This window comes from Dermacentor albipictus, chromosome 5, assembly GCF_038994185.2.
Source record: "Dermacentor albipictus isolate Rhodes 1998 colony chromosome 5, USDA_Dalb.pri_finalv2, whole genome shotgun sequence".
Lineage (NCBI taxonomy): Eukaryota > Metazoa > Arthropoda > Arachnida > Ixodida > Ixodidae > Dermacentor > Dermacentor albipictus.
This window is the reverse complement of record NC_091825.1, coordinates 124,094,977-124,121,463: the sequence shown is the minus strand read 5'-3', so window position 1 is coordinate 124,121,463 and position 26,487 is coordinate 124,094,977. Positions and strand designations below refer to the sequence as shown.

The following is a 26,487-nucleotide window of genomic DNA, read 5'->3' as shown; positions in this document are numbered from 1 at the left end:
GCTGATTGGCTATCACAGTACACGGTCCATTTCTGAGGTGCTTGTAGTGTAAAAAAACAAACAACGTCCCTCGTGGCAGCCAGTTCTTCAGCCGTATACATGTGGCCAAATAGAAATTGCCGGGCAATAAATACCAAGTTGAGGAATAACAAATGCAGCCGTTTCATGAGAAGCCAACAAACACTGACACCAAGGACAACATAGGGGAAATTACTTGTGCTGAATAAATGAAATAAAGAAACGATAAATTAGTGGAACTTAAAGTGGATGAAAAAACAGCTTGCCGCAGGTGGGAGCCGAACCCACAACCTTCGCATTTCGCGTGCGATGCTCCACCAATTGAGCTACCGCGGCGGCGGTTCCCCATCCACTTAATCTTGGGTATTTATGTGTACTAGTAGAACCCTTGGAGTGTTAGCCAGCGCCACCACTCATAGACCTTGGCGGCGGACGTGGAACGTCGTTTTTGCCGCAGGCGTCACGAGAACGCGAAATGCGAAGGTTGTGGGTTCGGCTCGCACCTGCGGCAAGCTGTTTTTTTATCCACATTAATTTCCTCTAACTTATCGTTTCTTTATTTCATTTATTCACCACAAGTAATTTCCTCCATGTTGTCCTTGGTGTCAGTGTTTGTTGGCTTCTCATGATATGACTAATAAAAATCGGGCCCCTCGGTTAACCCCCTTTCTTCTAGTTTAAATGCAGCCGTTGTGGCATATGGTGTGGCATAACTAAATGGTATGTACCTGCAGAGTTCCACTGTGCTGTGCGGATGCACGGAACAGGGCGAGCTGCTTCGGGCTAACACAGAAGAAACGTACCACTTCGTAAGTCCCGGTAGCTTTAGTAGTCGGACCGGCGTTGTCGACGGAGGTTTATCGGCGATATCAGTGGCCTGGAAGCTTGCACGCGTAACGGTCAACTGACAACGAACTGCTGTTGAGAACTCGCTGTCGGAGTTGATTCTTGGAGATAATGGCGATGCGTGGCGTGGCTGTCTGGTCAGCAGGCTAGTATAGGTACGCACTGTTTCACAAAATAAGTACATGTTGAATGAGTAGGCACCCTGATTCCACTAAAGCGCCCTTGGTTGTGGTACAGCAAAGTAAGCCGAGACATACGCAATGTTTCTGCCTGAAGGTTCTCCAGCCTGCACAGATTGTTTTCATTTCGTTTATAATGATTTTTTTTTCGAATGAAGCGCTTGAAGATGACTTAGATTGTATACGTTGTATAGCGCGTCTCCCACTGTCTCTTTCTTATCATTTCGTAACAAAACTGAATTACGTTCCGCGTAAACATGTTTATTTATTTGTTTACTCGTTTTTTCAAAGATTGGTGCGGCCGTTGTGCTGGCATAAACACTGTTGAACGCGCAACAAGCATTCAACCACCAAACGAAGAACGATTGAAATAAACGATCACTTCCGTAGGTGCGCTCTAAAGCGCGCTTGTATATTATAGTATAGCTATCATAGACAACCTGCCTTGTTCTCACTTACATCACTCAGCCGTAGAAAAAAAATGGAATCGTAAGCATGCACTCATGTCATACCGCGTCATGCACTTTATATGACAACTGCATTATGAAAAGTCGAAATGCCGTTATTATAATTCCCTTTCGCTCTTCATTCTGGCTCTGTTAGCTTGATGCAACAATGACCCCTGTTAGCTGCAATAGTACAACCTAATAATTTTAGCTCCTCAAATAATCACAACTCTACCGCATCGCTGTCGTGCGCGTAACCGTGAAAGGGCGATAAAAACAATCTCGTCTGAAGCAACCTGATGATCCTACTAATGTACTGTCACTCACCATGGTCAAGATTATTTAATTGAACTCATTAACTGTTTGTCACGACGAACGAAAAATACGGAGATGTGTGCGTACTATTCCTGACGTAGAGTGCTCATTGACCTGTTACTTTTCCACCTTTCTTTTTACAGGAACAGGCTTTTTTAAACCACTGACAAACTCGCGGATAATTAGGTATTAATTGTCTTGCGCAAAAGTATACTCACAAAGTAGGAGGAGCTCAAGCGAAACGCGCACGAAACGCCTCAAGAAAGTGCCGAAACAGAGACTGTGTGGCTGAGTGTCAGTCCCCCTTTGAATGACGGTTTGCGCTTCTTTCAACCATGTTTACAAAATGTGCTTTATTGCCAGACCGTTTGTTTGCTTGTTTTTCGTATCACCTCATATTATCACTCGTTGCTCATTGGACAATCTACTGTTTTTTGAGAAGTCGGCCACACAGGCGTTGTCAACGTTTCCAGTGTGATCAGAATAAATAAATAAATAAATAAATAAATAAATAAATAAATAAATAAATAAATAAATAAATAAATAAATAAATAAATAAATAGAAAGAAAGAAAGAAAGAAAGAAAGAAAGAAAGAAAGAAAGAAAGAAAGAAAGAAAGAAAGAAAGAAAGAAAGAAAGAAAGAAAGAAACGTTCCGCGCATTTTGTGCAAACACGTGCCATTCAAGGGCAAAATAAGATCAGTTCCCTGCAGTCAGTGCGTTTCATTACCCCAAAATCAGGCCAAATCGTTCACAGCGGAACGCCGTCGTGTACGTTTCAATGCGCGCCGTCGACCGCCTATCGACACCAGCGGGCGACCCTGCTGCCACCTATAGTTCGATCTCGCGGTAAATAGGTAACCAATGAGCTAACACGCCATAGCCTCCAGAGATCGGATCAGCTCTGCTCACAGGGGCGTTATATATGTCGCCTCGTGTCTTGCCATGTAGATTCCACCTCGACTGGATAGTTGTCTCTTTTTTTTTTTTTTTCGATTGAGAAACCTCCTTTCGTCGTGTGTTTTCTGTTACCTAACAACACGAATGTAACAACGGGAAGAGGAGGAGGAATAAATGTTTATTTTCGAAACAGTATCCCGGGGTAAGCCCCGGTTCGACTCTATGCACGTCTTGATAGAGCGCAAGATCATGCGTACGTGTTGGAGCTCACAAAAGACCTTGCTACTGATAGCGCCCGCAGAGAGCATGTATGCATACAGCAGCGGAAAGCGACGACAGGCAAGGTTTTTCTAACGTGCCATTGTCCTTTGGTTTTCAAATGCCTTAAGTGTGGGTCACAAAGCGCTAGTGACTCGTCGCGAAAGCGACAAAAGCGGCGAGAGAGAGAGAAGAGAGGGCGAAACGTGATGGCACTGCCGAACCGGTACACCATGGCGCGAAGAGTCCTTGAATCTTGCCAAATGCGCGCGATCGCTTCGAAATCAACCTCGGACTCACACATGCCCGTGGGGATCGTATACGGCGAAGTTAACATCGGCTGTTGTACGGCGTGTACAACATCGGCTGCGGCTTTCAACAATGACCGACGTGTTAAAGCACTGAGCCAAAACACAAGCAGGGATGTTTGATAGAATACCGTCGAATTTTTATGGATAGTTGTCATGTGTTCTATGGGTGAGTCGCTTGAATCCATGTGGCCAATCGAAGCCTCGAAAAGGCGGCTTCACCTCTGCTCTTCAGGAACATAGCAAAAGCAGAAAAGGCATATCGCATCTTTTTTCAATGCAGGGTAGTCAGGAAATAACTGAGTCTGCAGGTCCGAATTATCACAAAAGATAAATGCATAATAACTTTTTTTACTAATACAGTATTGCTTATAGCCTATATCACAATTGCGCATAAAGTTAATGGGACGCAAGCACGTGGCACAGATTTGAATAAAAAGCGCAGTCACGTAAAGGAACGTAAAGTCGGTCCACATAACAACGCTTGAAGTCAAATAGCATAAAGACGCATGAATGTTTGAGTGGCTGATATGCACAGATTCAAGGTTAATACCGGACAAATGGAATACAGTTAATTGACGATACATTATATTCGCTTATACTTGGTCAGTTTGTGATTATACATTCTATTATATGCCTTGAAATAATTATTTCCTCCTAAAGTGCTGCTGGCTTCAAGAAACCTCCGAAGGTTCATCAGTTATGCAATGTCACCTGAGAGCTCCACGTCGTTCGGCTGCACTTTAAGCCGTTTCATTAGGCCTCGATTATGATGCTGGAACAATTTCAAATCCGCGCAGACGGATCGGGCAGATCGTTGTTGAAGGTTACGCCGGGCGCATTTTGAATTCCATTCTTTCGCAAGGCCTTCACTGTTCGCGTGGGCTGCCTGTTGCTAACTTGCACAGCGAACTATCGGCCACTGCGTTGTCGATCTTATGCACACGCTCCTAGGATAGTTGCATGGTTCGTTCTTTAGGCTTATAAGAACAGCGCAAGAAAGGGGCATGCGAATATTAATAAGTTTGACCACGGCTCAAATAATATTTCCTACTCAATTCACATTCGAATCGACTAATGAATATTCGAAACTGTCAATTTCGCGTCTCTTCAAATATAATAGAAAGAGCACGTTTTTGATGCACGAGGGCCCTGTCCTGAGTGATTGCAGCCGCAGTTATACGCAGAGGCACTAGTTCCAGAGCCAACAGACATGGTAGATAACACATGTTCGATACTTTCCCGTCATCCGATATGTGGTGTCCAAATCCAGGTATCAGCGACGGCTCTCTCTAGGTTACAGAAGATCATCTCGAAGGCCATGCTTTTGCTAGCAGCATGCGCCGGAAGCGATTGAGGAGCCGGAAACACGTCATAAACGCCATAGTTTCGGCACCATTTATAACACCTCACCTTTAGGCAGCGTACGAATCTCGGGCCGAATTCGCAAAGTTTTTCGTTCGTAAGTGTTTGTTGCCATTGACCAGCCGCCTTCGATAATGATACGTCCCGCATCACAATTGGCTGGAATTTGCTCTTACGAGCAATTCTAGCGTAAAAGCTTTAGCGAATAAGGGCCCTGGTGACGTGAACATTCAATTGTTTCATGGATATCATTTTGTAGTGCACCAGATAAATGAAAGCTGGTGTTGATCATTTGCAATCTGTTTAGGTGACTGGACGTCCATTTGAGAACAGCATTATATGCATGTATCAAAAAAGGTAAATAAGTTTTTTTTTTTTCGGACGGATTCCTGGCAAGCTGAATTATATTTCAGTTTGCTTAGAAATAAGAAAATATTCAGAGTTCAATGCGACATGCGAAGGTAATTTTTTCTTGAATACTCGTATTCGGTTCGATTTGTAAATTGCACCATTCGAACATCCCTACAAAATATACACGGACGAGAAGGGTAGGACAGGCGCTGAGAATATAACTCCCAACAGGTCTTACATTTGCATGTACGACCCATGTTGCGCAGTCCATTTACGGAGAGCAAAGACTCCCGGTCGAGGAAGCCACGCTCTCAATCATAGTGACAAGGAAAGCGTGCGCAACAAGGAAAACGCAACTCAAAACCGCGACAGCTGCGTCCGCTCAACGGACAGACGCGCACTTTAACGAGTCACGCGCAGGCATCAAACTCATTGACACACGTTTGCGTTTTCCAGTGAAATCACCCGCGAGCACTGAAGAGTACTGGACAGAAGAGTCGCGTGCTTCCTCGTTTGAACATAAGGTAAGGATGACGCAGGCGGCAAAATAGTGAAGTCCATCATTTATATATTCGGTTACACATAAGATTATCTTAAACATAAGTTATCCCATATAGGCTTACTCGGACGTACGCGATGGCGCAGTGTAGAAGGGAAGGGAAGGGAAGAGCAGTCGAGGACGGCGGAAAATTAGGTGGGATGATGAAATAAGCAAATTTCCAGGCGCAAGTTGGAATCGGCTAGATGATGATGATGTACATTGTGCGACCGCGGTATGCATTGCGCGTGAGCGTCATTTCACCCGTATTCAATTTCATGTGGATTCAAAGTCATGATGATGATGATGATGATGATGATGATGATGATGATGATGTATATTGTGCGACGGCGGTATGCATTGCGCGTGAGCGTCATTTCACCCGTAATCAATTTCATGTGGATTCAAAGTCATGATGATCATGATGATGATGATGATGATGATGTATATTGTGCGACGGCGGTATGCATTGCGCGTGAGCGTCATTTCACCCGTAATCAATTTCATGTGGATTCAAGGTAATGATGATGACGATGATGTGAGGAGCCTTTTCAGCCACGGTGGTTGCACAATCCAGAAAAAGTTCATTCATTTACACTGCATGGTGTATCTAAATATTTAAATACTTTCTTTAAATTTTTACATTATCTTTGAATGCCGCTTGCTGACGAGCTGCCAAACGCACTCACAAAAAGCTCATTTAGACGGTGTATATTAAAGTCCGATTACGTTTTTTTTTTTGTGATTTCCATACATTCCATAGCCCGTGGAATTATGACATCACATATATTAACTGCGAGTCGGCCTGGTTGGAACAGATTCATCTTAAAACTTTTCGTGCGCAAACAGGGACGAAGAATAGGAACAACACAAGGACGCTCCTATTCTTCGTCCCTATTTGTTTGCGCACAAAAAGTTTTAAGATAAATCTGTTCCAACCAGGCCGACTCGCGGTTATGCTTCAGTTCATTTCTAGTTCTCCCGGCCCTCTTTCTACTTGTCCGAACTATAGCTTAAACAACCCAGCAGTTCTAGTAAGCGCTTGTCCTTGTGTTGCTCCTATTCTTCGTCCCTGTTTGTTTGCGCACAAAAAGTTTCAAGATCATCATATATATCGTTGTCGATCGTTGTTTATAAACATTTTTACAAGCAAACCCTTAGAGAGCATGTGGAGCACAGCAGGCCAAATGCGAGTGTACTTATTAACTACTTTCGTCCATAGAGAACATATGGACCATATCGTATAAGCAAAAGCCACAAGTATAATAAGACAATGCAAAACGAGCCACAAAAGCTCAATATAGACAACCTAGAGACGGCGTAAATTTTTTCAGAAGCACGTCTCGTTTTTTTTTTTTTTGATACTCGAGCCTTATTCGTTATTAAATTATTATTCAGACCTTGAACATGGGATTTGACGGCACTGCCTGAAAAGAAGTACGCGGAAGTACACGCAAGGCGCTCGTTTGCATCAGTTCATTGGCATGCCAGTTACGACAACAAACACCTCAGCTTTTGTTCTGCGCAATACGCCTGAACACACACAAAAAAAAAGTCCACCATGATTACCCGTCGCTGAAAGGGAGCAGCAGCCGGAAAGGAATTGTTGCGCAGCCTTTTTCACTGGCCTCCACGCCCGAAGCGAGACACTAAGCTGCGGCATGGCCTCTGCGCGTTTCCAAGCAATCCCGGTTCTCCGGGCGTAACCCCAATTAACCGCATCACATTGCACGTAACCATTTGGGGGCAGAGAGAGAGAGAGCTGGAGGCCGCCTGCCACCCGCATATACGCAGTCGCGTTTCTCTGGCTCGTTAACACAGCGCTCCTATCGCGCGAAATACGTAATGAGAGTCAGAGAGGGAAGGCAGGCCTTGTCGAATCAAGGTTCCGCGTCGGCGCCAAGGTCTAGGGACTGCGGCGGCGGTCACTGAGCGAGGTACCTTCGCCGCTTGTGACCTCTCGCCAGTGTGTTGAGCTCGCCTGCGTACTTGTCGAACCGGAAGATCCCCCCCCCCCCCCATGCACTCGGATCCGATACACGGAATGCGTGTGGTTTGAGTGACTACGCCCTGTAAACAAAAAAAAATTAAATTATGGGGTTTTACATGCCAAAACCACTTTCTGATTATGAGGCACGCCGTAGTGGGGGGGACTCCGGAAATTTCGACCACCTGGGGTTCTTTAACGTGCACCTAAATCAAAGCACACGGGTGTTTTCGCATTTCGCCCCCATCGAGATGCGGCCGCCGTGGCCGGGATAGCGCCCTGTAAACGTTTGACATGCATGGTTGGCTAGGCAAACGAGGAACAGCGAAGCGCGGTCCAAGATTACGGACGTAATGGAAGACGTTCGTGCGGGTATATAGAATTGCCAACAATCTCTTTGCCGCGGACACAAAAGTGGGATGGATTGCGGAAGCGCAACGGAGAGGATGCAGTCCTTTGGAAGCGGTTTCAGTCTGTCGTAGATTTTGCGACATATATGGGAACTTGTGTCCGGTAAACTTTTGTCGCCGACTGCACCCTTCGCTACGGCTTCATTGAAACAAGTAAAAACAACTACACACCTATAGCCAACTGTTCTCTTTTTCTCGTTTGCTTTCTTTTTCTTCTTTTCTTTTTGCAATATACAATTTAAGGATGTCAAACGCGTCTAAATGCTATGTCTATTTCTTTATTATTATTATTATTATTATTATTATTATTATTATTATTATTATTATTATTATTATTATTATTATTATTATTATTATTTGGCGATCGATCACGTGCAAATGGAGCAGCTGCTGCTGAAAAGGAGTGGTATCGACTGCCGCTCACGTCTAGGCGTGAAAGTCATAAAGGCTGCAGCGAGAAGACGTTCGTCCACTTGGAGCCTTGAGCGATTGCCTCTTGCACGAGACGTTCTCTCGTGTGCGCGTCTGACCAGCGCACTCCTCCTGATCAATCAAACTGCGTAGATCTACGAGGAAAACCCGGCATCGTTCGGAAGAAAGTGGTCGTTTCCTGAGCGACGGCGCAATAAATTAATGGCTTTCAAGGCTCTTTAGCGATAAGAGGGCGAATCATAATTGGAAAACTAAAGCTGTAATTACCTGCGCTCCGCGTCTGTCATTATCTGTGCGGGAAATCGAAACACACACCCGAAAAGGATCTGTTTGGCATACTCGAAGAACATTCAGAGCCAACGGAAGTACAGTCGGTTAGCGATCACTTCAAGTTTATTTCTCTTGCGTAAGAAACTGCTAAATTCTGGACCGTTTTCTGCTGCACTTAAATTTCCATTTAACGAAGTCGACGAAGTCCTTAAATCGAGAACTTCCTTAAGTCGGAAAAAAAATCGGATCATTTACGCGAATAACATTCTATTTATTCAAGAGCAAAAAAAAAATTAAATGTTGCCTGCCTACGGACTTGCGTACGCACTCATCGAAGCCGGTAGCATTTCTCGTGCTCCTTCACGACAATTGCACGTAAATGGCGTCCCTGACACAGCCATGTTTTTTGCTCCACGTTCTACCCAGACTTGCTTACAAAATTTCGTTAAATCGGGTGGGACGTTGAGTTCACTTCTTCGCTGCGAAGTTTCCAACGCATCTGGTTCTATGAAATCGCGTCGAGGAATTGAAACCTTTTAGTTAAATAAAAACAAGATCGCAATAACCGGGTTTCCTTAAATCTAGATTTGGCTGTACATGGTTCGGAACTGGTTGATACGAACAAGGCCATCACTTAATTCCGACCATCGAATCCACAAGGCATCAAAGCACGAGAATAACGCCGTATGCGCGAGACAAGGCGGCTGATCCACGGCTGATCCATGGAAGATCCATGACTGATCCGAGGTCTTGGGCTCTGGTTGCCTCGCGGTTATACAGAGAAGTCTCCGAGTTCGTGACTTTCTTTGCATGGGCAGTGCTTATATCAACACTATTTGTTGTTGTTGGTGGTGTTGTTGTTGTAAGTTTGGCAACTTTAGCGACAGACCTTTTCCGTTTTCTTCTGTTTCTCACTTCGTTCTGTAGTTGTACTAACATCTTCTGTTATTAATTCTTTTCCATCATGTTGCCGAAAAAAAAACTGTCACCCCTTGTTTTAAGAGTACCTGACTCTTACTTTTCTCACAACTGCAGCTTTCAGAGAGTACGAAAGGGGTCAAACGCTGCGGTGCAGTTGTAACAAAGTGCACAGATAACCGCGTTGCATAAATCATTTGACAAGCGACAGAGCACCTGGCACAGCGCGACACATCCAAGCATCAACTCTATCAGTATAGTATAGCCACGCGCTCAGTGGCGTGACGTTTCAGAAGCCGTATCTTTTTAAAGAATAAAGGATTATTGGCCCGAGCATAAGAGATGTGCCTGCCTACACTTACACTGGAAATGCAACTGCACACATATGTTAACTGAGGACCATAAAAACGTACAAAATTCGTTTCGCCAACAGCATTTACGATAAATCATCCACTTTACCCTGTAGGGATCAATACAAAAATGAATAAATAGGGTGCCTGACAACAGAAACAAACATATTTTTTTTAGATAAAAGAAACCTTAAGGTATCATTCAAATAAAAGTTTGTAATAGAAAAGAAAGCTTTTTATTATTTTTTCACAGCTATATATTAGTGTAGTTCAGTTCGTCTTAATGGTTTTCGTTTATCATATGTCCTCCATATCTTATTTTGCGCATTTTTAGTCTGTTCTAACGTGGAATATCTGTCTTGTTTAATTTTTCTTCTCTTCATTCGCTTGCCCTGATAGAGGCCTTAAGCGTGTCTCTTCTGTGCGCTATGTACAAGCTAATTATATTGTACGCCTAAAACGTTTCGTCGACTTCGGTTACGGCGCTGGCTACGAGTCTCTCAGTGCCTTGCAAATAAGTGCCAGTTCTTTACTTGTGTCGCTTTATTGTGCGTAAAATGCTCATGAACTTTGATAACTGTGTATGGTGTTGGTGGGTGAACTTTCATTTCCTATGCCGACTTCACTTCTGGCCCTGTGCGTGCGTGCGTGCGTGCGTGCGTGCGTGTGTGTGTGTGTGTGTGTGTGTGTGTGTGCGCGCGTGTGTGTGTGTGTGCGCGTGCGTGCGTGCGTGCGTGTGTGTGTGTGTGTGTGTGTGTGTGTGTGTGTGTGTGTGTGTGTGTGTGTGTGTGTGTTTCGCCATGAGTGTTCGTTAATGATGATTGATGCCTGATGCGATATCAGTGTATCCGGCAGCTCGTTTTCCAGTATGTCTGTCAGTCAAGTTAACAGCGACGACAACAATATACTGAGCTGCACCATCATATTTCGCATAGCGACATCCAGAAACAGCGCTTGACATTTGTGCACACAATAACGAATTTTACTGAAGCAGGCATATCTAAATTACACGCAAGGTAGCGTACAAGACACAGCCAAACTGAAACTATGATATTGCAGTCGAAATGCGCAGAGTTCAAACAACGCAATTGATTCTTCTTAATCCGGACGGCTGCTGCACTGAGCTAAAGAAAACTGTCGCTTTAAGACGATGGCGCCTCGATCATGCGGTACTGCTGCTCGTCCTCCTTGATTCAATTGTTTAGGGTGCTCGCACCGGGCCCGACAGAATATATTTACTCTCATTTTGCAAAACCGCAGCGAGAACTCTTCCTTGTGCGCATGCGCGAGGTCTCAGTAATGGATCTAAATGTTGAACAAGCGAGTACTACCCCAAGACGACCTGCACTCCTTAGCCCTTGGTGTGGCGTCGTTGGGCAGGCGCTCACCTGGCATATATCTCCACCCCTGACAACTAATGCATCCTGTTGTGCCCAGATTCCGCTTTCCTTGGATAACGAGGACAGAGAGTAACGCCGCTATTTTTTGAAAGAAATTTTTGATAAGGAAAAGAAAAAGGTCGGCGGGTAGGCCCGAGAATCCTTGCCTTTAACCTATCACTCCGCATAGGGGCAGCAGATTTGGCGGAGAGAGAAGAGAGCGGAGAGGAACGTGAGAGAGCAAAGTGAACTTGCATATGCGATTGTCATGCATGTCTTCCGTACTAGCACTTCACCAAACAAAGGCTCTTGGAATGAGGTGCTGTAGATCATAGTGGCAATTTTAGTAGACAATATTCCCTTTTCCCCCACCCCCAGTGTAGGGTAGCAAACCGGGTGTTCGTCTGGGTGACCTCCCTGCCCTTCCTATCCTTGCTCTCTCTCTCTCTCTCTCTCTCTCTACAAAAGAGTGAACATTACGCCATGTACTTACATTTTTTTGTTTCTATGGCATAGCTTCAGCTGACTTCTTGTTCAGTCATTCAGGGTCATGCCCTCTGCTCAACAGCGCCATCAATAGGCGCAATTTATTCAGGGTGTCTGGTGTTTGCCAACACGAACATTATACGCCACCTTGACTCCCACGCCGATAATCACTAAGTAGGAAGTTGCCTGGACATCCCCGCTTCTAAAAACAAGTGCGTAAAATCGCGGCTTTCCTCGGCGCAAATTCTGTCGCGCTCATCGCCGATGATCGCAATAGCAGAAACCTGACCATTCCTTCGTTAATGTCACTCTTGTGTGGCTGAAGATGTAAGTGCGTGCTTCGGCATCTGCGTTCCATGTGCGTTTACAAATTGCGAGGTGGTTTCTTTCTGGAATGTACGCAGGGAAGCCAGTATAGATCGTAAATGATTTAGTGAACTCTCACAGCGATGCGTAATGACTGTAGGATACGTTTTATCATATTGTTTTAAACTGTTGCTCGTTGCTGGCATTGCTTAAGTAAACGGGATTTATATCCTAGTTCTTTCGCGCTCTGCGTCTAGTGACCGTGGTAGCACGGAATCTCGTTACTTATTTGTTATCTTCTCGTTATATATTTATTCTTTTCGTTCACTTATTGGTGTGAAACTATTGTATGAACGGAATAGCCGTGAGAGAGAGAGAGAGAAAGAAAGAAAGAAAGAAAGAAGGGAGAAGGAAAGCAGGAATGGCAACCAGACGAGCGCCCAGTTTGCTACCCTGCACTGAGGGTAAGGGAAAGGAGAGAGGGATAGAAAGAGGAAGTGCGCAATAAGTGTAGGGTGCTTCGTTCTTGGGGTAAAAGGCGACAATAGCCAATTTTTGCACCCCGAACAAGTTTTATGAAAATCGGGCTAAACAAGATTTATCCCCGAATTTTCACAAGTTGGTGACGGGTAAGAATAAATGCAGGCGTCCACAATACCAGTGAATTATGTTCGTGTATAACGCGCTGCTCGCAATATATTCACCGCTTGCTGGACATGAGTGAACGAAATACTCCAAAATAAAGAGGAAAATTTTTACTTCCAAATTATGGAAAATATAGAATATAGAATAAAATATAGAATAAAAAATATAGAATAAAATATAGAATAAAATATAGAAATATATAGAAGGACGCTGAATAATGTCCACCCTCTTAAAGATCTCACAAAAAAAAATATACAGAACGGTGGCATGTTTATATTCTCAACTGGTAAGAAATTCCTTCTAGCACGTAAAAATAGGCGGGTAAGAGAGAGAGAGAGATAGAAAGAGAGAGAATGTGTGTGGAGAGGGGAGGGGGAGTGAAGGTGACGAGTGAGCTTGCCAGGAATACCGAGGTCGGGCGTCCCGCGACGTCGAAACAGTTTGTGAGCGCAGTTGACCGCACCTCATTTCACCCTTAGATCCTAGAAGCTTTCTTTCATGGAGCAGCTGAATAGACATCACTACAGCGCGAGACGTATCTTTTCTTTTTATTTTTTTTTCATCACTGGAGCGCAGGGATGCTTTGAAGCTGCACTAAATGAAGATGCTTAGTTGAGCTACATCGGCAGATTGCAGTTTCTCGACACGAAATACCCGACTCATACCGCGATCCCAGGCTTAAAGAGCAGGAAGCAATGTCAAATTGGAATGCGCTTGTGACGCGGCCGCCTTCAAGCTCCCGTCATCATGCAACACCGCCTGATGTACAGTGGCAAAACCAGTGCCGACCCTGCAGCGAACCCCGTTTAAATCAAGTAAAGAAAAAAAAAAGGGTAGAAAAAAAACACACAACGAAACCGGAAGACGGGACTCTGTCAGGACCAAAAACTCGCCAAGTACGTGCCAGTGGTTAGGAAGCGCGGATGAAATTTACACACACACACACACACACACACACACACACACAAAGAAAGAAAACAGCGAAAAAGGGTAACGACGCTTTGACGAAGAGGCCAGGTTTGCCTTTGCCCTTCTTTCGTCTGCCGATTGAGAGCATTTAATCTTGTTTTGTTTCCTGTCTGCTCTGCGCAGAGGGGCGACCACTGGCAAAGAAAGCAGCCAAGCCGGCACCCGCCGAACAGGATGAGGCGCTCCCTCGGTGGTGACACAATGGCGAGGAGCAGGAGCAGCTGTGTGTGCCCAGCGTGCGAGCGAAGTGGTGGTCCGCGCGCCACGCACGCGTAGTGAACCAACTTCGGTCTCTATACGTGGTCTCTACACACGCCTCTGGCGAGCCCTGCGCTGTTTGCCTGCTCCGTACACGCTACAGCTGCACCTGAAGCGGCACGGAGAACCGCTGCGAAACTTCGAACGACTAGAAACCAGCGGGACTGAGCGGCTCCTCGTGCGACAAGATGAACCAAAATGGTGGGTGTTCTTCAATCGCATCGATGCGGAAACGAAGAGGGACTCGTGTAATTGAGCGGTGGAAGAGCAGTATAGTGTTGGTAACTTTCTTTTGGATGAAGTATCCAGGTTTTGGCCAAAAACACTTTTTTGTTTGAGAAAAGTTGCTAAATGGTGATGGTGACCACGTCTCAATTTTGTATTTCTTATGTTTTAATTGTTACCAGACGCCTTCCTTACTATACTTAGGGTACAGGTTTAGTTTATCCCTGCGTAAAGCAACCCCGATATGCTCTAAAACGGTAGTGAGCTTTGCCTACAAAAGCAGCTTTACGGAAAGCAGCTGATGCAACACAGACGACTCACTGTTAAGGTCTTCGGTATGCGTTTAGAACAAGCTATAAACGGACACACATATATCCCCCCAAGTCACAAAAATGGGGGCGTGGGAAGCTGACTGCGAGACATCCAAATGGCATTTCAGAAGACGGTCCACTTCTTAATTGATCAATTCTTTAGTATTTTCTTCTTTTTTTTTTGTAAACCTCTTCAGGCGGACATGCACAATCCCTCCAGTAGTACTATTAATATGCGTCACGTACTGATGCGCGATAACGGTACAAGGTGAAGTTCTGCACCTTTAAGGCCAGTTTTGCCCGTGAGTCAGCTATTCGTTGCCCACTATGCCAGCATATCCTGGGACCACTGCAATATCAAGTTTATTTTCTTTCTTTTTTTTTCCCCCTTAAGCAGCCCGAGTTGTACCGTTATGTATCGCATAGGTTATTCGTGCATGTGATGGATTTTCACCAATATCTCCATGACACGCTAGAGACAGTAAGCAGTCCGTACAGATTAGCTACATTTTGTAGTCTCCAATATGTAAATAAAATCTGTGGCCCCGAGAATAGCCAGCATTTCTGCTATTGTTGATGACGACGTGCATCCTAGCCGACAAGCGTGCTTTACTTGCGGAGCTGATATTACATAAGCTGTTGTCGCACTCCCTTTGCCGGCGGAGCCATCCGTGCAAACGCCCACATAGTCCCGTAAAATAATTGATGTCATGCCAATTGCTTTGCTGGTAATGTCCGGGTTTCGCTTCTCCCCATCAAAAGCCTTCAAATGACGTTTCCGTCTTCGGCACTCGTACAAGCCGTGGAGGATATGAGAGGCCCGACTGCCGAAAAGGTGGATCGTGGAAGTCGCGATTTATGCTCATGAAAGGTGGCGTGTAACAGTAAAAGATTCGTGCATTCGGTTGTTCGTCCATCCGTCCATTTTTGTGGGATAGGGCTTACTGTCGTAGGATTTTCTTTTTTCCGTCGAGAACGCCCCAGGGCACATGGCTCCCATAATCGCCGTCTGCCAGATGCCCAGGTCACGCTCGCTCGCCGTATACGTCGTGTACGTGCACTCAGCGTGTGGGGGATCGTGTCATAACGGCGCAGCTGCGACGCGGTACGTGCGATATTCTAACGAGGCAGGCTAAGTTAAGTGGTATAGTGTTCTTACCAACCCAACGCAAACGCTGCCGCTGTCCGTGGAATCGCTTTGTACTAAAGCAATTCGCACACGCAACGCGAATGCAGTTGCGCGCAGCTGAAGGAAGTGCTCGAACGTTTTACTTCTGGATTCTTTGGTGATACACCGAAACAGTTGCTTGGGAGAGACTCGAGGCTCGAGAGACTCCACTTTCCGCAGCTGTCGGCGTGGGTCGCCCTTGTCGCCGTCGCACGCGAAAGACAATGCGCGCGAGCGCGACAAGAAAATCTCGGGGACGTGCGACGCGAGGTTATCGATAACTGCCGGGTTCCTCGACAGCGCGAACGAGAGCCATGGCTCGAAGTCAGTCCCTTTTGCTCGGAGCCGCACCAAATGCCACGCGCGTCTACGGTGAGTGGCACCCTGCATGCCGCATGGTCTATTGTTGATCGATGGTGAATGACACTGGTCTACGTGTAGCGGTCGTGTTGTTACAGCGATAGTTGTTAATCCAGCAAAACTTTTTGTTGGGCTAGTTGGTGCATTACTGAAGTACTATAGCGCCAAACAGACGACACAGAAGAGGAGACACGGACAAGCGCTCGTCCGTGTCTCTTCTTCTGTGTCGTCTGTTTGGCGCTATAGTACTTCGATAGTTGTTAAGGGGGATATCGCAGCTGTTGTGGCGTTTTTCACAGACATCGTCATCGTGTTTATTTGGCAGAAGATGTCAGAAACGAAAACGCTTTGTCGTCACTGGCGATTTGATTCCGAGCCCGTGAGGTGGAAGTCGTCGAGCCGACACCGTCGTACCATCGTCATCGTTGAAGTCGTTGCACTCAGTACTCGTTCATGTGGGGGAAAAAAATTCAAGATTCTTTTAAAGGACATCTAGAGCATAGACGAAGCATTTTAAAAGACTAAAAGCAACATTATGATTGAAAGCGCAAAAACAAAACATCGACGTCAACAACGTGGAAGTTTTCTTTTGCACGGCGCAACATCTAACTAAACATTAAATTATGGGGTTTTACTTGTCAGAGCCACGATCTGATTATGAGGCACGTCGTAGTGGCGGACTCCGGAAATGTAAACCTCCTGAAGTTCTTTAACGTGCAACTACATCTAAGTACACGGGTGTTTTCAGATTTCGCCTCCATCGAAATGCGGTCGCCGTGGCAGGGATGCCGCGCCACCTAATGCAGTAGTACACAAAGAACGCCTGGCGACAAATTAATTACCAATCCCCTGTGAACTGCTAACTATATGAAATAGGCTTGGGTTTTGAAATTGAACCGAACTTGTGGCCAGATGGCCGAACAAGATTCTGCGGAGTCCGTCGAAAATTCAATGGCTTTTAAACACTTCGCGAAACATATTTAGGTCTCTGAGACCTTGGAAATTGCTTTGTTCTATTCGACTGTTTTCTAAGCTTTCAAGGACAGCTATGAAAACTGCAACGACGTTACCGTCGTCCTTGTTTAGTCAGCTACCGCTGCTTTGGGTGGCACCTAAAGTTTTAGTGCCAGTGGTCACCCGCAATTTTTCAAAAAACTTGTTCGGTGGCCGCGGTGACAAATTTGTAAACAGCTGGTCAAACTGGCGAGGTCTCATGTGTTCCCCTGGTCGCTTCAGATCAAATGTTCAGCGTCAGAGCCCACTAGCTTTCGATCCTCCCTGACTGCAGTGAATCGGCCGGACATTCACAGACGATTCTTGTCGCTATAATCTGTGCAGTTTGCCGAGCTTTAGCAATTTAGCGACGACGCGCAACACCGTGTTCTCTCGCATATTGATGGCTTGAGCAAATCACGAGTGCACAAAACTTTGCGATTCACGTACCGTTGGATTGTATATTTTTTATACATCCAGTGCTCTCCTGAGTGTCATATTTTGTGTCACTATTCTCCCCTTTTTACGCAAATTTGTTTCCTTTGCCAAGTGACAAGAAGTATCCGGTGCCACCACAAAGGCGCCAACCTCTCGTAACATTCGTTTCAATAAAAAGAAAGTCTATGCAGTTTGCCGAGCTTTAGCAATTTAGCAACGACGCGCAACACCACGCTGTCTCGCATGATGGCTTGAGAAAATCACGAGTGAAAATACGTTCCGCACGCATGGACGTCATTTGTGGAGAGGCGCGGACGCGTGTAGAAAGAAATCAAGGTAAATAAACCGGTATGCTAACAAAGGCGCGCGGCACTACCAGCTGCATGCAGGTGGCAACACGTGTCAGATAAATAGAAGAATAATGCAAATTGCTCAACGTGCTCGTCTTCCTCTTCGTTGGTTACAGCTTCCCGTGTAAAGGTGAAGCTCTGTGACCATCGTTGATCAGCACTTGTGAGTCGCGGAGGTCACACTGATTTGCCGCCAAGGTGAGGAAACAGCGCAGTTTATATGAAGGGGACGTAAAACAAACGCCGACTCCGAATACTGAAAGGCGTCGGGAATTTCTAACAATGACTACGTAACGTACAGGACAGGTCAGCTGAGATGAGGACCTTCTATATGAGCGGGATGACTCGCAACAAATGAATGAAGGCTTCAGCCGACTATAAGTTCAAGCGTGGGTTTCGAAGATAAATGCGCGCAAAAGGCTAAGGTAACGCTCAGTAGCCTGTAAATACAACAAGAATTCGTCATTGGCAGTAAGCCTCTAGGATCTGTGCAAGCGTACGTTTACCTAGGCCAATTAGTCGCAGGAGTTCCCGGGTCATGACAAGGAAATCGACAGAATAATAAAGACGGGTTGGAGCGCATACGACAGGCATTGCGATGTCTTGACTGGCAGCTTCGCACTATACTTAAAAGGAAATTGCACAATCATTTCAGTCTGCCAGTACTGACACGTGGGGCAAAAACAAGGAGGTGTCACGTGGCGTCGGTAACTTGGCTGCAGCAGCAGGAATGCCCGCGCCGCAGTCTGTGAAGGCTACGAGTTTGCGTGTAGTCGGCGCGCCCAACTTACAAGCATAACGTGGCACGTGACACCTATACATAGTATGCACGTACGTCATTCGACGATATTCCGCGGCTTCCGGTTTACGGCAGCGCCATGTTGGGGAACCTATAGGCATATGCCAGCCTATGCGCGCGTCTGTTGATAAGGTACCCCAAGATGGCGGAAGGTAGTGCGGAAGCCGACGACAGCAGCGGATGTGACGACACGTGCATACTATGTATAGCCTATAGCGAGGCATTGCACGTAACAGGTCGTTTTTTCCCTGGTGCACAGTCAATACAAAAAGGAAAATTTGATGGTGGGCTAGTTGGTCAGAATCTGTGCGCAAAAACTACGAAAGGACCAGACTGAAACAACTACGCAAACATGAGCTACATGTTGAGCTTGATGTGCTATGTTTTCGCACTTGCCTCAGCCTGGTCCTTTCGTAGTTTCTGGGCACAAATTTTTGTGAGTCGTTACAACTCGGTAACGGATAGCTGTGCTCTGACCAGACTATAGCCGCCACAAGTGAATGATTCAAGCTCAGGAATAGAAATTGGCGGCCAGGTCTCGCAGGCTAACCCCACACGTAGCACCAGCATCATCATCACTGCCCTTATCTCATTGGCGATAATAAAGAAATAGACTGCCAAAAAGGCTTGGCTCGTGAAGGCGTCTCTAATGACCACTCCATAAATATTGACATGCGCACATTGTTTATCTTTTCCCGGTGACTGTTTCTCACCGGTTAATCGCCAATACAAGTTAATTGCTCGACGCAAGACCTGCATACAGGTATCGGAAGTTTTCCTAGTGTCGACGCCAATTATATAGCGAAACAATCTTGTCTAATCAAGTTTTGTGCGCGCCGGGAATATTGTGGTGTACAGTGCTCAGCGATTGAAACGCGATACCCGGACAGTATGGCGGGCGATGATTCTTGACGATCACTTGACGATGATTCTTGGCGATCACCCAGCGCTCACCCAGCCCGGTGAGCGCTGGCTGATCGCCGAGGGGGCCCAACTGCGTTACGATGCGTGAAAATGACTCTCGTTTTCATGTGACACAAAAGTGCATCAGCTCAATGTCCCCAGTGTCCAACGGTGATGCAAAAAAAGTGCCGGCCGCCATGCTGTCCGAGTATGGCGTTTCAATCGCTGAGCACGTACTGCGCACATTTTGGGACGTAGGCGGACGTCCGTGGCTTATTGCGCATACGGGAAGCTAACAAGCGCATACAGCCAACAAGCGCGTTGTAGCGCCCATGTTCTGCATATTCCCAACGCGCCCCCGCTGCGTCGACCGGCTACGTATCGGAGTGTCGTGTATTGCACCGTGAGCTATACTTTGAAATATATTAGAAAAATAGCGTCAGCTATATAAAGAAAAAATACTTAGAAAGCCGCACAAGTACAGTATAAAGTATAAAACAGCTGTTTAAACTAGACAAAGCCTAATGTCTTCGCGGCTGCATGGTAAGCACTCTTAAACTTAATCACATGTCGCGGTTAGGTTATTCTATGACTGGAATGATGTATAATGGTCTATTGTTCAGAGACATAAAATATTGTGCCCGTGGCCCTTCCAGACGCGTACCTTGCACCTGCAGAGACTGCAAGCGATATTACAAAGAGAAGAAGCATATTAAGCTGTTATATTACCACACCCTTTACGGGTGTAAGGGTGTGAGTTAATGACCGATTTCAACCCTTAAGGTCTATGGTGTATACGTCAATGTTGCGTCAATGTGACATACCTACGGCGCTGAGATTTCGGCCCGAAATTCAAGGATAAGCTCGCCATTCATTTTCGCCAGCAATTGTGAACTTTTTCCCCACCGAATGACTGAAAGCGGAGTTTTCAACAACAACAAAAATACCTTAGCAGTAAACTGATTTAATGTCGCTGTTTGGAGTTCCTTTCAAACTCGTAATATATGCACTGTACTGAACGACATATATAATATTACACAATGAACGGCAGTTGTCGGCACTGCGCAGGCAACAGGTCCGTGTTCCGTATTATGTGGCTGCAGCTGAAGCCCTGCCGGGCCTTCGTTTTTTCTTCTTTTTTTTCATGCTGTGTGCACAGTCACCGAGTTTGCAAGCGCAGCTGCATTACATCTCTTTCCTTCAGCCACCAAAGAATGTAAGCACGCTTATACGGATGCAACAAACTTGCATTAGGACGGCGAGATAGGCATCGACTGGTAGCGTCAGAGCACGCCGAAAGCGTAAGCGGAGCTGTGGAAAGCTATCTGGAGTAAGAATAAGAAAGACCGGTGTGATAAATTGCCATTAGCACGCCCTTTGCAATGACGCATGCCGAATGAGCAACTAGTGGTAGCTCATTAGTTAGTCGAGAACGTTGCCGTCGCTTCTGAGTATAATAAACATGAATCAGTGTCAGTCTCGCGGATAGAACGTCAAACTCGCATTGCTATTACAATTTTTAGGGCGCTGGAATACGTATATTAAGTGTTGTAAAGTAGTTTGATGAATCTGACACAATAGGAAGAGGTTCTAAGAGGCAAGCACGTAGGCTAGAGGCATAAACATTCCCGAGTATATATTGACGCATTATTCTAGGAACGGCTACCGCGTCAAATGTTCATGCCCAAAGCTTGAAACAAAACCTCACGAGGACTCTTTATGAATGCTACTATAATGAGTTTTTTTTTTTTATTGCGATAAAGACTTGCCCTTAAGGCATAATTCTTGGTGCGTACATGTGTATTATATGTGTGCTGTGAGGCCTGTGTTGTGTATGAATTGAAGCAGTGTTTTGTGGAATCTGTTGTCATGTATCTAGCGGTCATAGCTGGTTGTCACACTGTAGCGGAGGCCGGCTTGCAGTTGGAGACGCGAGCGTTCCGATTGTAAACCCGTACATGTCCGTACTACAATGAGTTGCCAATGCACAAATATTTTCGTTCATAAGTGAGCGCTGATGATGGGCAGCGGCCTTCGCTAATCATGTGTCCAGCACTGAGGACTGGCTATAGCATTTGCTCTGAAAAAGAACTGCAGCGTTTGAGCTTTCTTTTTCTGAATAAAAGCACAGTTTGTCGATCGTCTAACCAATCAAGTTTAATGGCAAAAAGCCGCAATCGGTTAAACAAATGAGGAGAGAAGGAACTGAAGGATATTAGGGGGAATGTGCCCGGTTGGCTACTCTGCGCTGGGGGAAGGGGCAAAAGTAAATGAGAGAGGGAAAAGATGGCCAGTTAACATATATGTGTATACGTGCACAACGGACAGGCCTAAGCGTTCCGTTACACGTTCACAAGCGGTCCAAGAGTACTGTGGCCTTTCAGAAGCGCAGCGACACTCGATCAGCATTTTGCATTTCTGCATGAATACCTTCTGCGGCCAGGTTGCAATGTTATTTTCGTATGTGAACAATCCATGCCACGTAGCCGACTTTAATTCTAGCGCGGAGAAACACTGTCTGATCGTCGTAGAACACGCAGTGGCCTGTAAGGTGTCCAACAATTTCCATGTGAACATTGGAGTCAATCAAGAACACAATTTCTATCTTACTCTGGAGCGTAGTGAAAGTGATCGGAAACGCTGAAATGTTTTAACAATCTTCATAAGCATGGAAAACCGCGGGCGAGTCGTAATATCTTCATGTTGTCATAGGCAAGAAAATTTTATATCAACAGCAGGAGAGCTCTCTTTCGATGGACAGTTCATTTTTTTTAATATCCTTACCTTCAACTGCCCACGCGTGTAAATAAATCTTTGGTTTTGGTATAGAAAATGAACGCTTGAAGTGACGTCATAGCAATCGCGGCGAAGTCACATTTAGCGCATCACACTACGTAGGGCTTACCTTAAACCCGCCGTGGTTGCTCAGTGGCTATGGCGTTAGGCTGCTGAGCACGAGGCCGCGGGATCGAATCCCGGCCACGGCGGCCGCATATCGATGGGGGCGAAACGCGAAAACACCCGTGTGCTTAGATTTAGGTGCACGTTAAAGAACCCCAGGTGGTCGAAATTTCCGGAGTCCTCCACTACGGCGTGCCTCATAATCAGAAAGTGGTTTTGGCACGTAAAACCCCATAATTTAAGGGCTTACCTTAAGTTAAGGCTGAGTGTGAAGCTAATAACCAACAATTTTCCCGGGGGAATCGAAATTAGTAACCATTGAACGACTATAACACTGAAACCGACCAACATTCCGCACACGCAGGCGTTCTGACGAACGTCTGATCAAAATCTTGATCACTTCCCTGTCTCCAACTGCTTTGCACGTGTTTGTAATTCGTCACGCACTGTCAACGGTGGCGAGACATGATGTCGCGCGAGAACATCAGCGAAAACAACAGCAAAGTGCCGAGCATTCCACATTTCCTCGCAGCGCGTACCAAGAGCGCCGCATACGTAAGTATATACCTTACCACAAACACGATGAAACAAGGCAATATGACACCTGCTTGAAACAAGAGCAAGCGTGTTTACAACTGCGAACCGAGAAGCGACGCCAGGAACGTGATGATCTTGGCGAAATGGGAATGAGTAGTGTATCCGCCCACACCGCACCCTAAGTAATAAGAAAGTACCCTGCCTGCCTGTGCGCGCCTAACGAATTATGCGTTTTAGTAGTAGCCTGCATTTATGGCCACATAGGATCGGTGCATACAGATATCTTTAACCCCTCCGCTCCCTTACCTTCTTTATTTTTCCTTTACCGCGACACCTTTCGATCTGTATCTCGCAGACTATATATATATATATATATATATATATATATATATATATATATATATATATATATATATATATATATATATATATATATATATATATATATATATATATATAGAGAGAGAGAGAGAGAGAGAGAGAGAGAGATTTAGAAACGCGCGACCGCACCAAAAGGCGAGGATGGCATTCATGTGTTCTTGAAAAGAGACACAGTGAAGTGGCCGCACTTGGCGCTCCCAGTATATGTACACCGGGCCTAATAACCACTGCATGTTGGACAACAAGATACAGCGAGTGAGCGGACTTGTGTTCCTCGTAATCAAACAATAAATCAGGACATAAGACGCGTACGTACAAAGAAAGAGATATATCTTATAGAAATACCTACTAAAGGGTATCGCTGAAGCACACAAATCCCTTAATGCAACAGCGCATGATATTGAATGGCTTAATCGATTTTCTTACCTTGCAGGGCTACCCAATTCTTAACAACTGTGTACAGTTAAGTATGGGGTAACTTTACAGTACGGCATCTCTCACTGTCAAGGTGTTGTGTCGGGACTTTAAACCCGATCAGTGAATCAAATAACCAATCAATTCATCTCGTAAATTTGTTTGTACTGCCATCAACCGGGTCAGACGATTCTAGACCGTTGCTATACTTGTGCGACATCACACATAGAGTCGCCCCTTCAGATGGAGTGTATTCTACTGTCAGCCCTGGTTTCATCCGCTTCCGTACCATTATGTATCCTTGTGCTAAACGAAACAAGGCATCGTTCTTTTCTTCTGAACCTCTCCATGTGCTGCACGGTTCCACTGTGTGACATTTCCTCTGACTGATATGTAAAAAAAATTAAAAAACTGCACACATGGCGCAATTTATGATACTTTATTTTATTCGTATTGATTGAATCCTATCGTCAACAGTCAACAAGCGATATTGCACTGAGGGTTTCTTTTTAAAAAGCAAACTAACGAGAATCGCACAAGTACTAAAGAACCTCAACTAATAAGAGAGATATAAATAAACCTTATTTCACGACTCTTAGTCCGAGCCGTTGCTTTTGGAGTCCATCTGTGGCCAAGGTTTAGATGTTGTGTCTGTTTGTTAGGGTCTAATTATGTGTTCGATGTGGGCTACCAGCAGCGGCCATAGTGTAGGATGCAGCTATTGCGGCGGAGCGGTACAGCTTTCACAGGCGAAGGGAAGGGAGAGAGAGATGCTCAGGCGAATGAAAAAGTGTGGAGAAAGCTAGTGCTCTGGCACATTCCCATTAAGTATGAAGTGAGTTGGGGTTTTTTGTCCCATACTTAACACGCTAGTGTGCCACGTCAGTTCTCAATGTGGTGTTGAGCAGCATCGTTTGGGTAGTGTGTGCCTGGCGGATTAGTGCAGCATCCTCTCTAGTGTGTTTGTGATGGGGATGGTAAGAGGAGCCTGTTGTGTTTGTATTTCTTGAGCCCTACGGCGTTGTTTTCGATGTTTAGCTCTGACACTTCTGGGGCAATAGGTCTAGGACCACTTAATGGAGTTGTTCGGAGTTAAAGGATCGCAAGCTACGGCATGAGCTAGTTCATTTCCCTCTATCCCCTGGTGGCCTGGTGCCCAGTCCAAGAGGACCTGTAGTAATCCAGGGCGTTAGTGCATGCATAAGTGGTCAGTGTAGTTCGGATATGATCCGGGAATTCATTTTTTGAAAAGGCACGTAACGCTCCCCGACTATCGGAACGAATTGTCATAACGTCAGTATCATGTTTCTATAGACAAATGGTCTCTGTAACGGCTTGAATATCTGCGTCGGTAGCAGACGGTTTGCTTCGTGGCTGCGAATCATCCGGCTTCTTGGTCCCATGGCTGCTGTAGTAGTAAGGATGCTGGATTCTTTTGATATATGCAACTTTGTCTATAACATCCCTTTTAAAATCAATGCATCGCACGTCAAACAAACACAGAAACCAAAAAACGTAGGCGACCGTACATAAAAAGGTCGACTGCTTGAATATCCTTACAATAGCGCCGGACATATGTATTACATTTAGTCTAAACTCTGTGCCCGACCCAAAGCCTTTCTTTCTGTCACCTCCCATTGTTGTATATAGTTCGCGATTTCCGGCTTTCTTACGCATCACGTCCCATCTTTCTTAATTTCTTTATTAATGCGCTTCTGCCTACACTTATCACTGAATGTCTCACGTTCTTCGAGAAAGAGCGTCTGGAAATATGCACACACACATGCGCTAGAAAAGAAATCGGAGGCCAGTTTCCTGCTCTTTCTTTAAACGGACGCATAAGTTTACGTTCTCTTTGACGTGTGCCTCTGCGACAATGCCTTTTGTGCGGCAGAAAGGCTACTTCTTTTAGTGGTGAGGTCGTACATGCGCGACATAAGTTTTTCATTTGCATAGCACACAATACAGGCGGCCACAATCGTCGTGTGTGCTGCTGGACGATGTATTAAACTTTATAATTCTGACTTCGTGAGAGGTTTCGTAGCGAACAAGCTGTGGTGGCCTATACAAGAACAAACCCGTGCGACATCTTTCGAAGTCGCGTGACCTTGTAGTTTGGCAATGGGGTTAGGTACTTGGTGACTAACCATGAAACATCTTTTGTTTATACGTTATAGTTAAAGCAGCGGGCGTCCTGTATTCTTCAAATGTCATGATCGTTTTGTCCGTGTGTTCGTTGTTCACTTGTAACAACTTTCTTTTTTTTTTACATAACGTGCACTAAATGTCTCAGTAAGATGTCCTAATCTACTTCCAGAGCACACAATTGCTATGGTTGTCTGATTTGGCAGTGATTGTGGTAGTACAGTCACGTAGCTTCAAGAGGCGTTAGCTGGCAATCACTGCCGGCTGTCACTCCGCAAGAACGAATTGATACTCAGAGATCAGAAAGACGTGTTGCCACGCATCGTATATAAGAACAGTCTCGCGCTTAAGTGGGAGCAGAAAGCTCTGCCTATCGGTGGGTCGCTTCTGTCTCGCCTTCATCTCCGAATTGAAATGCGAAAAGCTCGCCCCTATACAGCCTCGCGCTACTGGTCGACTTTCTAGGCATCACGAACTCGCTCACTGGCACGCGCACTTACACAATGGCACACAGGTTCGAGCTCGAGCGAATTTACCAACACGATCGTCTTCATAGCTTGGATCAGCATCTACAGCTCCGTCTTATGTCTGGGATACCAAAAGACTGAAACGACATGCCGAGCAAGCT

The 26,487-nt window shown here is 45.6% G+C and overlaps 1 protein-coding gene across 2 annotated transcripts in view; it reads left to right on the top strand.

Moving 5' to 3' along the window:
* LOC139060061 (solute carrier organic anion transporter family member 74D-like) overlaps positions 1 to 26,487 on the top strand; it is a 59,924-nt gene that overhangs the window by 19,646 nt on the left and 13,791 nt on the right. The window contains exon 2 of one of the 2 annotated variants that reach the window (XM_070538845.1): positions 13,800 to 14,135. In XM_070538845.1, coding sequence (XP_070394946.1) covers positions 14,123 to 14,135 — 13 coding nt within the window. In that variant the 5' untranslated portion in view covers positions 13,800 to 14,122. Of the gene's footprint in view, positions 1 to 13,799; positions 14,136 to 15,607; positions 16,011 to 26,487 lie in introns of those variants that run through there. The other variant, XM_070538844.1, reaches the window with a different exon arrangement.